Source organism: Prionailurus bengalensis, chromosome D4 (assembly GCF_016509475.1).
Source record: "Prionailurus bengalensis isolate Pbe53 chromosome D4, Fcat_Pben_1.1_paternal_pri, whole genome shotgun sequence".
Taxonomy (NCBI): domain Eukaryota; kingdom Metazoa; phylum Chordata; class Mammalia; order Carnivora; family Felidae; genus Prionailurus; species Prionailurus bengalensis.
The window spans coordinates 58,556,884-58,570,899 of record NC_057359.1 but is presented as its reverse complement, the minus strand read 5'-3'; the positions used below and the strand labels follow the sequence as shown (position 1 = coordinate 58,570,899).

General features: G+C 50.2%; 1 protein-coding gene across 1 annotated transcript in view; it reads left to right on the top strand.

Moving 5' to 3' along the window:
• Positions 1-14,016, top strand: part of PAX5 (paired box 5) — a 187,839-nt gene that overhangs the window by 141,308 nt on the left and 32,515 nt on the right. The window contains exon 8 of the mRNA XM_043565614.1: positions 6,126-6,227. Within this exon, the coding sequence (XP_043421549.1) occupies positions 6,126-6,227 (102 nt within the window). The remainder of the gene's footprint in view (positions 1-6,125; positions 6,228-14,016) is intronic.

Here is a 14,016-nt window from a genome sequence, read left to right as displayed (position 1 = left end):
AGGAAGCAACACATGAATTGTCCAGGATGTATTTATGTGCCATTAATAGGAACAGTTATGTTAAGAACCCAGATCAATTATTTGCAAATATATTATATGCTATCAATAATATTCAGTGCTATTGCAAATGATAGAAGCCATTTCTTCCTTGGCAAAAAAAATGATATAACTGTGTTTTGAAGTTTTATATTGAATTCAGAAGCATTAATTCTGGTATTCCATTGAGTCTAGAGGCTTGAATTAGAGCTAAAGAGCAGTAGCCTCTTAGCTGTCTTGTGTTGACTGGTCTTGTGGTGACATGCCCAGCTCAGTGCCAGGAGAGTCCTCTTGGGCATCAAAGCAAATGTGAGGGTTAAATTTACTCTGTGGGTTCTCACCAGATGGTGTCCATCCTCTGCTCAGATTTAGACAGATGTCCTTAGAAAGTCCCAGGCAGAGTATTCTCAAGCAGAGAATAATGATGAAAACAAGAACAGTTAACATTTACGAAGTCTTGTATCAATCAAGTATTGCCACAATACTGCTGGTTAGCAAACTCCACCCCAATGTTCAGGGCTTAAAACAACAGTCGTTTCTTCTTGCTCATGTACCTGGAGGTTGGCTGGGGGTTGGCTGATCAAGGCTGGGCTTGGCTCCAGTGGTAGACTGGGTCCAGGTCTGCCCACACGTTCCCTTCCTATTTGTGGTAGGCTAGCCCGAGCCTATTCTCATGGCGATGGCAGAAGTGCACAGGTGCACACGCAGCCACACAAGCATATAAGCTTCTGCTTGCTGAGTGTCTACTAACATGTCATTGGCCAAGGCGAGGCACGTGACTGAGTCCAAACTGAAAGGGCAAAGAAGCACTCAGTGCCTCTAGTAGGAAGAACTTCAAAGGGTTTCTTTTCTGTTTTTCATAAAACTAAATTTACCTGGTCTAAAATAGTTTCATATTATGTTTTCCCTACATTTTGGTGTGAGATTACCATTCATTCAAGATGATATATGTGTAGGGATAGGAGCCAGGACCACATCAGAGAGAGGCCAAATCTGCCTCTTGAAAGACAGAGGGCGCTGGGGCGCCTGGGTGGCTCAGTCGGTTAAGTGTCTGATTCTAGACATCCATTACCCAGCTGCCTTGCCAAACCTTTTCACTGGTTCAGATGAGCTGACTTTCCAGGCTCACGGTATACCCAGCTACTGAAATTTTGGTGTTTCCCCTACTCCCAGTGCTTATCGTTGTGTCTCTATCTTGTCTTCTTGTACTGGCTAAAACTTTCAGAACAGTTTTCAGTGATAACAGGTTTCCTTGACATGTTTTTTTTATTTTAATAAAGAATGTTTCAAGTATTTCACCAATTAAGTATGATGTTGACTCAAGATTTAAGATCAATACCAGATCAAAGAAGTATACTTACCGAGAGGTATTGGAAGGAATTAGTATTGAATTTATTAGCCAATGCCTTTTCCACATAAGAAAAGCTTTCCATCAGCTTTGATATAATCATATGTTTTTCAACTCTTGATGTGTTACTATGATTTCCCAACCAATGCTTTAATACTGAATCATCCTTGCATACCTGGAATAAACCTTATTTGTTCATGGTATATTATTCTTTCTAACCTTATTTGATTATCGAGACAGTAGATTTTTTGCATGTATATTAATAAATTGTGACATTACCCTTTACTTTTCATTTTTGTACACCTTTGTTAAGTTTTCATAGCAGGATTATGCTAGCTGGGAAAATGAATTGGGAAGATTTCCTTTGGTTTTATATATCCTGGAACAGTTTAATAACAAAAGTATGTGTCCTTTGAAGGTTTCAAAGAACTTCCCCAAAACAAAACAAACAAGAAACTTGCCTGAAAGCTAAGTGAATAAGTCATCTTATATTAAAAAATAATTTTAAAAAACACAACTTTTTCTGTTTCTGCCAAGGCAGTTGGGGTGTTCATGTTTTCTACTTCTTGAGTTAATTTTGGTAATTCATGTTTTCCTAGAAAAATATACTTTTTGTTGAGATTTCCACATTTATTAATGTAGAGCATCTTTTGCATTTAAAAAATATTTTTAAATATCATCTCTTCCACGTCTATGGTTGTATCTTCTCATTCCTTATCTCGATGTTTGTGTCTTCCTTTTTGGATCTTGCCCTGGGTTTGTCTATCTTATTGGTCTTTTCAAATAACAATTCTTGGTTGCATTTATTGTTGTGTCTGCTTTTTTCACTTTCCTGATTCATTATTTTCTGCTTTTTCTTTATCGATTCCTTCCTCCTTCTTTCCTTCAGTTCATTTTATTACTTTTTTATCTGGCTTCTTGAGTTAAGTGCTTTGGTGAGGCACTGCATTTTCTGCTTTAGGGATCAAGGTTTTAAAGCATGTGTAAGAGTGGAAGAAACTGTTGGGGTTCTGACTAAAGGCACAGCCTCTGTTCAAGAAAGAACCTAATCGCAGGAGGCAGGAGAGCTGCGATCTAGTCCCAGCCTTTTCTGAAATCAGCTGAGTGTCCTTGGGCAAGTCCATCCTCAGCCCAGGACCCTCTTTCCCAAATCTCAGGCAACCAGGTGGGATGTGGACCTCATGAGGCTTGGCCCCCATGCACTACCTGCACAGGAGGCCTCCTGTCAGGATAATGCCCTCTTTTTTTTTTTTTTATGTTTATTTATTTTTGAGAGAAGGAGCACGAGCCGGAGAGGTGCAGAGAGAGAGGGGGGACAGAAGGTCCAAAGTGGGCTCTGTGCTGACAGCAGAGAACCTGATGTGGGACTTGAACTCATGAACCGTGAGATCATGACCTGAGCCGAAGTCAGACGCTTAACTGACTGAGCCACACAGGCGCCCCAGCGCCCACTGTCTTTCAAGAGGCAGATTTGGCCTCCCTCTGATGTGGTCTTGGCTCCTATCCCTACACATATATCCACAAAATCTGTGTAGCTGAATTTTCTTTTGCATGATAGAGCCAATAAGCAATGGTGACAGTGTGCCGAAGGCAAGGCTCAGCCTGGGTGTCCCAGCTGAGAGATACCTGGAGCCTCTGGACTCGTGGTCAGAAGCATAGCAGGTGTATGTGCATGGCAGTGAAGTGGAGTGGCTAAACGTGTGACCTCTGACATTGGGCCACTTGGCTTCAAATCCTTGTCCTTACTGTGCAACCTTGAACAAAGTACTTGCCCTTTCTCTGTCTCATTATCCAGTGAAATGGGAGAAGTATCAGCACCTTACCTTTTAGGGTTGCTGAGGGTTAAATGAGCTAATGATTTCAGAGACTGAGAACAGGGACTGGTATGTATGTATGTATGTATTTTTTTTTTAATGTTTATTTACTATTGAGAGAGAGCACAAGTGGGGGAGGGGCAGAGAGAGAGACACACACAGAATCCGAAGTAGGCTCCAGGCTCTGAGCTGTCAGCACAGAGCCTGATGTGGGGCTCGAACCCACCGATTGCAAGATCATGACCTGAGTCAAAGTCGGACGCTTAACCGACTGAACCACCCAGGTGCCCCCAGAGACTGGCATTCATAATTTCAACGTAAATGTTTATGGTTTGTTGACATCATCGGGGGCAGGGAGCATGAGCCTGGGGGTGGTGCTGGGGACCAGAGCTCCACACCCATCGGAACAGCCCAGCCATGGCTGCTTTCTCTACATGTCTCACGGTCTGTCCCCTGGCATTTTGATCTTGTACCAACTAGTCTGACACTTACGGTCGCTCCTCTTCCTTTGCAGCAGCCCTCGGGTCACCAAGGCTCCGTGACAGTGTGGAGAGGGCTCTGTGTTGGGTGTGAGTGCTCTTCCCACCCCCACCACGATGTTGCCTAAAGTAGAGGAGGGTCCTGGGTTGATGTTAGGAAATGTGGGCTGAGGTCCCTGCTCTGCCATCTGCTCCCTGTGGAACCTGAGCCATTTGCTCCCCACCCACCGTGGGTCTCAGCTTTTCCATCTGCAGAATGGCAACAGGGGTTGGTCAAGAAGAGCTTCAAGGGCCCTCCCTTCACTGATTCTTGACCACAAATGGAGGGACTTTTCTAGGCTCCAGAGAGCTCTGCTGCTCCAACAGGACCTCTTCCTTCATTCACTTAACATATATTTCTTTCTAACCTCTTTTGATTAATGAGACAGTAGATTTTTGCAGGCCTATGCCATCCGACCTTAGCGCACAAAGACCTTAGCGACTTGACTCTGGAGCTTACACTCTAGAGAGAGGAGCTGCCATAGAGGGCTGTGGGTGATGGGTTTGAGGAAGATGAGATGGGAAGGTATAAGAGGGTAGGTGGGGGGACCTCCTTAAATCACTTTGCAAACGGTCAGTTCTGCCAATTCCAGTTTTCTTTTTTTTTTTTTTTTAATTTTTTTTTTCAACGTTTATTTATTTTTGGGACAGAGAGAGACAGAGCATGAACGGGGGAGGGGCAGAGAGAGAGGGAGACACAGAATCGGAAACAGGCTCCAGGCTCCGAGCCATCAGCCCAGAGCCCGACGCAGGGCTCGAACTCCGGACCGCGAGATCGTGACCTGGCTGAAGTTGGACGCTTAACCGACTGCGCCACCCAGGCGCCCCACCCAGTTTTCTGTTTAATGTCAGCTTTTGTGGGGAGTCATGTGTGCAGTTCAGTTGCTCCCCTTACAATGCCTCATACAACGAGACATGAGCAGTGCTTGCCACAAGCTAGGATGCCCAGTCCAAAGCCAGGGTGGTGGCAAGCAGAGGAAAGGGGCAGCCACATGCCTGGTGTTCCATAAGGTTCTGGAAGGTAAGCAGAACCCTGTGAAATGAGGCAGCCTCTGGCTGCTGGCCGGACAGTCTTTGAATGACTGGCACTAGAAAGGCTGTTGGTTTATCTGGGGAACATTCACGGCTCATACCATGTGCTGGCTTGGCTTCTTTGGGGAGTGTTTGGAGTGATTCTTTGGTCCCTCCCCTTGGGCCACCTGCTAATGGGGCTGAACTCAGAGCCATCTACTTGTGGTAGAGCCTGCACCACCCTGCTGGGCCCCAGGGGAGGGTCCTGGTACCTGGTCTGGCTCTTCATGGTCAGGAGCCCCCACCCAGTCTTCAGTGTCCACATTCAGAGGAGGTCAAGGGTCCATTTTCCCTCCCTTGTCCCAAGGCTACCTCGTTTCCCACCTGCTTCCCGGGATGGCTAAGGCCAGTGCATCTCCTTCTTTCCAGGAGCAACCTACTAGGGTTGGGGTTTTGTCCTCAGGGCCCAACTAAACCCACTAGGGTTGGGGTTTTGTCCTCAGGGCCCAACACATATAACCACAGAACAGTCTGATCGCCCAAGATCCAGGGTACTGCCTTACCCATGAACACCTTGTCACGTTCACGTAACTGGCAATGCCTGAAAGGGCTGTGGCTCTTTTTCCCTAAGTGGCAGGCGCACCTCAGTGGCACCTCCCTCGCCGAGTTCTGCTGCCTGCGGTTTCTTCTGCATCGCGTGAAATCCAGCACATTTGCACACCATTCATTCTGCATTTACTCAGGGCCCACCAGGCTCCAACCTCTGTGGTGCATGAATGCCCTGCTACCTGGGAGCTGGTAGCCTGCAAAGAGAGAGGAGCACAGAGGGTCTGCCTGCAACAGCCGAGGCCTGAATCTCCACGTCCCGGGCCCGGAACAGTGTCTGGTGTGAGGAAGTACATTTCCTGCACCTTTGTTAAGTGACTGACTAGCTGGAGGCCGAAGGAGGAATTCAGTCAGGGGTCTGAGGAGGAGCAGGAGGAGGAGGGAGGTGTTTGAGCTGGGCTTTGAAGGTGGGCGGTGTTGGGTTGCCCGCGGTTGGAGGAGAGGGTGCTTCGTGCTGAGGCACAGCAGAAGCAAAGGTGTGTAGGGGGAGAAGTCCAAGTGCTACTCTAGCTCTTGCAAAATGAGCTGGCCTGAGCTCCATTTTCCCAGGGAAGCAGCAGAGCTGGCCCGGGTTCCCGCTGATTGGAGCCAGGGTGGCTGGAGGGGTGTGCGTGTGTGCGTGTGTGCGTGTGTGCATGTGTGTGTGTGCATGCATGAGTGATGGGGGGGGGGTGCCGCACGCTGGCGTTCAGCGCCCAGACGTGACAAATGTGCAGATGTCCCAGGAGCTGTGGACATGAGCGGCTGGCCACGGAGACACTCACCCCGTGATTTGTTGCTTTGATTCCTCAGGCCGTGACTTGGCGAGCACGACCCTCCCCGGGTACCCTCCGCACGTCCCCCCCGCCGGACAAGGCAGCTACTCAGCACCGACGCTGACAGGGATGGTGCCTGGTGAGTTTGCACTGTCGGCGTCTCCGCAGCAGGCAGCGGATGGGGTTTCGGTGGGGGGGCATCCCCCCAAACAGCCTGGGTGACCTCTGCGCTTCTGAGAAGTGGACCTGAATAAATCAGGCAGAGGTCTGCGCTCTCAGCCTCTTTCTCTGCAACTGGGCCTTCGGTGGGGCCAGCGGTGAACTCAGGAGAAGCAAGGGGAGCCTTGACTGTCACTCACACAGTCCCTTGTTGGCCACACAGATAGCCTGAACAGAAGGGTGCAGGACCTGGCCAAAGGTTGCCCAGTCAGTGCTCAGTAGGGATCCTCCTCCATCCTCCCCCACCCAATTTAAATGACTCAAACACCAGGAGACCCCATCCCCAGGCGCTCCCAGCAGCCTGACTCCTTGGGGTTGAGGACCATGTGCTCAGCACAGACAGGATGTTGGCTGATGGGTTTGTCACTTGATTCTAAGCTGAATACCCTGTGGCCACTGAAACCTTATCCCCTCGGGCCAGCAATGTGTCAGTTTCTTTAAAGACATTGGAAAGGAGACCACCGCGTCTCCTTCTCTTGTAGAAAGGTATGGGGAAGGACAGCACATCATCACAGTGCTGGCTGGCTGTGTACTAAAGGGCATGAGCATAGTAGAGAAACCCAAAGTATCGTTTTTTGAAAAATGTTTTAAAAAATCAGGGGAAAAATCAGGACAGGGTTGGATGTTGTGACGCTTCTTTTAAGTCTCTTTTTCTGAGTCATTTACCTGGTGCCTGAGCCCCTCCTTCTAGCCCACCCTAGTGGTCCGGCCCAAATAGCCCCATGCCTCTCCCAGCCTCTTCCCCAGCCCATGTCGTGGGCATGTGCACCCTGGGCCCGAGGACTGGTGGGGGATGTGGACAGAAGTTGAATGTGAGATCGAATGTTCACATCTGCGTGCGAAGCCCCGTAGGATGATGAGCGAGGCTAGGGGTGGGAAGGGAGGCAGGGCAGATCAGCGCCTGGCCAGGCTTCTCCACTCAGCCAGGTCCTGGCACGGATACCAAGGAATCCCAGAGTTCTGAATTCACTCTTGGCCTTCCAGGTTGCTACAGAGGTGTATTTAACAAGGTAGGAGGACAGAGCATATTTCATTTAACGGTTTGTTAGCTTGATTTATGACTTTTAAATATGAGACATATGGGAAATGGCCTTTGTGTGGGCCCTTGCCCCGGGCCTTGCCAGTGCCAGGGAGGCCTGCCAGGTTCACACCTGCGAGAAGCCTCTGTCTTTCTGCTGTGAGGAGGGGCCCACAGCCCCTCAGAGCATAGGGAAGTGCTGTGCATGAGGCAGACAGAGGCGGTGGGACCCAAACTCTTGCTCAGCCCCACTCTCAGGAGATGGAGCCCAAGTCCTCTCTGCTAACGACCCCTCATACTTAACGTGGCACTTTATAAAAGGCAAAATGCTTTCCCAGGAACCCTTTATTGTTCCAACCCTGTGAAGCGGGCTGGGTAGGACTCGAATCCCCATTTTCCAAAAGGGGAAGCGGAGACTCAGAGCGGTTAGGGAACTGCCCAGGGCCGCACAGCTTACAGGTGGGAGGGCTTGGGTCTGGGTCTTTGCCCCCCGGTTCAGCACTCGTTCCTCTGTCCCGTGCTCCTCTGTGTGGTCTGGTTCCCTCAACACAAGCTTCTCACTGATGGCAGACGGGGAGGCAGCCGCCCCAGGCCCTCTCCTGAGGACACGTTGGCAGGTAAGGCTGAAGCCTCCCGGCCGGCCTCGCTGGCTCCCCACTGCAGACCTCAAAGAGGCCAAGTTCAGAGAAGCAGATGAGCTTTCTTGAGTCTATCCAAACAGAGCTGCCCCCTGGCCCCTGTGATTCCTCTAGACCTAATTACTAGGCTCAAGATCCAAACGGGCACGGACCTGGCAGAGACCCCAGTGGGAACCGATGGTGGTTCCTCACCTATTAAGAGCAGCAGCAGGAGTCACAGGCCTGAGCAAAGGCACAGTCTAACCAAACCTGCTGGCAGCAGCTGGACAGGTACCATCAGAGGCTTGGCCTGCTGGCGTGGTTTCCTGGCACAGAGGGAGGGTACACAATGTGGAGGGAGGAACACAAACATTCTGGCAGGAAGCCCCAGGTCTGCCTCCTCCTCTCTCCCTTTCTTCTCCTTATGCTTTTTCTTCTCGTACACCCCCCAGCACTCACTCATTTTCAGACCCAGTGTCAGGGCTGGGACTCCACGCTCAGTGGGCACGATCCTTAGTTCTTTTTCCTCAATGTCCAAACTATGGCACGCCTTTGGAACTCTGTTTCCAACATGATTGCCAAACCTTTTTTTTTTTTTTTTTTTGAGAGACAGAGAGAGAGGCAGGGGGTGAACACACGTGGGAGCAGGGTAGAAGCAGAGAGAGAGAGAGAGGGAGAGAATCCCAGGCAGGTCCCATGCTCAGCATAGAGCCCAATGTAAGGCTCAATCTTACGACTGTGAGATCATGACCTGAGCCAAAATCAAGAGTTGGATGCTTAACTGACTGAGCCACCCATGCACCCCACCAAATCCGTTTTTTGAGTGGCTTCATGGGTGCTGGCTCACATGCATGGTGTTTGCTGAACTGCCCTCAGGGCTGGCACAAAGAGAGCTCACCTTACAGGAGAGTAGGCCTTGGGCCTGCCATTCAGGCATCACACAATCTGTCCTCAACCTGCCTTTCTGGTCAAGTCTCCCAGCCTGTCCTCTCCTTGACCTCCCACTGGTTCCTAGCATGCCTCACATACTTATTAGTCAGTGTCACTCTTTGACCTTGGTTTAGACTACTTCCTGCCTCCACCTGTCGGGATCCAGCTTTACTCTTCAGAGCCAAGTGGAAACATCACCTGCCCCATGAAACCTTCCAGCGTGGCCGTCCCCTGGGGGATAATGCTGGATGCTTGGCTTAGTTATGCCTCATAGCCCAGCACATTTGTGGCCTTGTCAGCTATGCTACTGGATGGTGGGCTCATAAAGGCCAGGCCCTCTTGTCTTCTGTACCCCTCACAGTCCCTGGCACATAATAGGCCCTTTTGTGTGTGGTGGCTGAGGGAGGGAGGCAGAGAAAATTAATACTAAACCGTGTATCAGTTCCTGTGACAAGTCAGCAAACCTTGGCTTAAAATAATAGAAATGGATGGTCCCACAGTCTTGGAGCTCAGGGCTGTGCTCCCTCTGGAGGCTTTACGGAAGGATCCATTCATGTGGTGCTCCTTGGAGCCCTGGTGCTCCTTGGCCTGTGGCCACCTCACTCCACCTTCACATCTCCCTCTCCCTTGAAAGGACACGCGTGACTGCATTTAGGGCCTAACTGGGTAACCCAGGGTACTCTTCCCATTTTAAAGTCCTTAATCATATTTACAAAGGGAACCCCCCACTCCTCCTTTTTGTCCATGTAAGTAACATTCACAGGTTCCAGGGATTAGGGCATGAATACACCACAACCTGTCTGAGGATTTCAACTTTGTATTTGTCCAGATTTCAAATTCGTAATCTCTTGGACTTCTGAATCTGGGAGGCATTCATTTGATTGTGGCAGTGCTGAAGTTGGTGCCATGTCATAGGCCCCCAGGGGCGTGTCGGTACTGTTTGTTTCTCCAAACTGAGCAAGGCTTTAGAAGATTTTTTTTTTTTAACATTTGGAGAGAGATTGAGAGAGAGAGAAGAGGTGACTGAGTGGCTCAATTGGTTAAGCGTCTGACTCTTTATGCTCGCATGGTTCGTGAGTTTGAGCCCCTCATTGGGCTCTGCTGTGACAGCTCAGAGCCTGCTTGGGACTGTCTCCAATCCTCCTCTCCCAAAATAAATATTAAAAAAAAAAATAGGAGATTGTTTATCCTGCTTTTGTCTGAGGCTGTAACATGGCAACGGGCTGTTTCACTCTATGGAACTGTCCTCCTGCCTCGCCTAGCAGTGAATCCAGAGGGAGCCCAGAAATCTTCTGAATTGTTTTTTCCATTCTAGGTTTTAGGAAATTTGGCTGCCACCTCTTCTTTTTAAGGGAAGACTTTCATGTGGAAGGTTTGCTTTTAGGACACAGTGAGGAGGGACTGCCTCCAGAGTACATTTGGGCAATTGACCTCGTGGCCCTGAAGAAAGTCAGCATTGCATTTTTCTGTAAATTCCAGCTTGTGGGCTTGGACTCTGTTTCAATCCTGCTTCTGCCATCCGAGTGTCGTCTGACATTTCTGGCTTCGGGGTACCCCCATGTCTGCAAAACGGGGCTTCTTGATATTCCCTGGTATTTGGAGATTCCGTTTCTGCAGGTCTGCAAAATCTGTACCGCCCTTTGTTGATCCCCCACGTTGAATAAAGCAAAGAGGGCACATATCAGCTTAGAACGGAAACAGTTCAGTTTTATTGTTCATCAAGTCCTAGCAAATGCCAAAAGTTTTGCACCAAAGATTCCACAGTGTCCTGATGGGTATAACTAGTTGATTCCTGCCTGGAGATATTTATACAACCTAACAGATATCGATCGACATGGCATTTGAAACCCTTAAATTTTCTAGGCCAGGTGAGAAAGAAGGGTGTTCGCTGCCCTTTGGTTCCGGTGAGTCTCAGCAGCAAGGGAATGGGCTTTTAGAGGAACCGGTAAGGGATGGCCCCCACGTATGGCCCCATTTTGGAGCCATAGGCCAGAGTGCCCAGAAATCCTGACCACGTCCTGTTTGCCTTCCTTGGGCTGCAATAGACAAGAAGCCGATTGGAGGTGTTAGAAGGCGCCTGGCAGGTTCCTCCCGTCCTGGGCACTCTCCTTGCCATGGATAGGTGTACAGTGTTTCTTAGGTGCTTTTCAGTGAAATCGCCCAATTCGCTGATGCCTTTTATTTTCATGAGGAAGGAGGGGAGGGTGGATGGAACGGGAACCTGAGGCCAGTGCAGAGGTCTAGCACAACAGTGAGAGGTGGGCAGGCATAGTGCCTGGTGGACTGGGGCGAGGGGATGAGGTGCAGGTGCAGCTTCCTCTCAACCCTCTCTGCCGCTGTCACTGGACCGGGCATTTCACCTCCTCGGAGGGGCCTTCCCCGTAACAAATGCACATGACTTTCCTGTTTCTAGTGTAATGAGTACCACAAAGAATATGATGTATACATTCACCATCTTACAGTTCTGGAGGTCAGAAGTCCAAAGTGGGTCTCAACGGGCGAAAGTCAAGGCATCTGCAGGGCTGTGTTCCTCCAGGATGCTCTGGGGGAGAATCGTTTCCTTGCCTTTTCCAGAGTGCAGATGCTACCTGCACTCTTTGCCTCGTGGCCACAGTGCCCCATCTTCAAAGCTGGCGACGCTGAGCCGAACCTTCATGGTGACGCCATCTTCCTGCTTCTCTCTCCAGCCTCCCTCTTCCACTTCTAAGGACTCGTGGGATTTTATTGGACCCACCTGGATAATCCAGGGCACTCCCCTGATCTTCAGCCAGCTATTTAGCCATCCTCCTTTGCTATCTAACCTTCCATGTTCCCAGGTTCCAGGGATTAGGATGCAGACCTCTTTGGTGGGGGGGAGGGGGGCATCATTCTGCCTACCACACCATCTAAACCAGGAACCCCATCACTCCTGTCACAAAGCATCGTGTTCTTTTCATTCGTCATACTAAGCACAGTTGAAGGAATTTAATTAGTGGTTTACTCCTTCCTCATCTGCTTTCCCCTCAGGTCTGTGCAGTTTGCAGGGGGTGTGTGGTACCCAAAGCTATGTCATTTTGTTCACTGCTGTGTCCCAGTTCCTGGCAGAGTGCCTGACCCATGGTAGCACTCAGGGAATAGTAGTTGAAATACAAAGGGGGGGCTTTGGGCTGCGCTGCCAGTGAGAGCTCAACCCACTGCCAGAGCATTTGTAGCCAAAGATGCTGGGGCAGCCACGTGGTGAAGCAGGGAGGCTGTGTGGTTAACAGCATGGACTCTGGAGCCAGACTGCCCATTGTTTGTTTGTTTGTTTTTTTAATTTTTTTAATGTTTATTTATTTGTGAGAGAGAGAGAGAGCGAGAGCGAGCAGGAGATAGGCAGAGAGAGAGGGAGACACAGAATCTGAAGCAGGCTCCAGGCTCTGAGCTGTGAAGCACAGAGCCCGATGCGGGGCTCGAACTCACGAACCGTGAGATCATGACCTGAGCCCAAGTCGGAGGCTTAGAGCCACCCAGGCACCCCCAGGTTGCCTAGTTTTGAATCACCATCCTGTTTCTCACTAGCTGTGTGACTTGGGGCAAGTTACATAACTTCTTGGTGCCCTGGTTTCCTCCTCATCTGTAAAATGGGGTGATGGGAATAAGAGTGAGCATTAAATGATGTAATGCATGTAAACACTGTTATTGGATTTTTGCCTGGTACATATCACGTGCCATGCAAGTGTTGATGATGATGATGATGATGCTTGTTGTTTATACAGGGGGCTGAGCTGGGTGTGGCAGTGAGAGGAGACACCTAGCTAGCATGCCTAAAGTTGGCCTGACTCGGGCTGACATCAGATTGAGGGCTCTCCAGCAGAGTTCATGGCCCAATGGAGCCCATGGATCAGTTGGAGAACAAAAGAGAATCCAGTCACAGACAAGAGTGTTGTCAAGCAGGGGTGGGGGCAGACCCTGAATGCTGCCAGCTTGGAGAAAACAGAAAGACACCTGGGGGTGGTTCAGTTGAGAAAGGTGTCCTGTTGAAGGGAGCCCTTAGGCTGGGCTGTGACAAGTGTATCCTTGGCCATCTGAGCAGGAGGGCGGGGGCATTGGGGGTGGGGCAGGGTTGAGCCCAGTGGCTGGAGTGGGTTCACGTGTGTGGAGCATGGCACAGCTACCCCGGTAAATGAGTAAATAAAGTTGGCAGGAAGGAGAGCTGGTTGAGGAGGAGGATGCTGGTGACCAGCGAGATTAGGATTCAAGTTTTCGACTTTTAGAGGCCAAGCAGATATCCAGGCAGGGTCCTCTGCGGGTGTCAAAGCAGGTCAGGAATACCAGGGCCAAGATCTGGCCCAGAGAGAGACAGAGAGAGAGTTCCCCAAGAAAAGTGAGGACTACCATGGAAGGAGGGTGGCTTCACCACTATCTATGTCACTACGCACAAGCCCCATGACCTGAGTCTGCCTTGCCTGCTGTTTTCGAGAATCATTTGAAATGATGGTGGTAATGTTACCGAAACACCAGCCATACGGGGCAGGAGAGTAGGGGAGGAGGGCTTCTTTTCCCTATCTGTAGCAAGCCCCTCCCTGACTTTGAGCCTCCACTGCTAGGCAGGCCTGCTCTCTGGAAGCCAAGGTTTGGGGGAGGCAGGGCCCAGCACCAGGCAGGGAGGCAAAAGCCTGGATGGTGGCCAGAGTCAGCCAGGAACTCGCTGTGTGATCTGACATGACATTTCCACTTTCTGGGCCTCATTTGGCACGTGGGCCACGGGTAGAATACACTGCACAATTCTGTAAGTCATGGCTGGGACCATGAATGGGAGCCAGAGGGATCCCTTTTCAGCCTTGTATGAAGACCTTTCCCCAGAATTAGAACTGAAGATAGGCACATGGGCAGGTTTGGGAGAGAAGGGGCTAGCAGAAGCCAGCAAGGATCTGGTGGAAGGACTGGAGCATCAAGGTGGGGGGTTGGACCAGTGCCCCCCAAGTGCCTTCCAGGCCTAAGTATCAGGCTTGGAGAGTGTTTTCTCAGAGAATGAATGGCCTTGGGCCTTAGCTCTTACTTCTCCCTCACTCGGGCTTCTGGTGGTCCTGTGGCCTGGGTACTTTTGAAGCTCCCTCCACACCTTTCAAAGCTCACCTTGGGCTCCCCATCGCCCACCTGTTGCTCCTTCCTGACTCTTTACT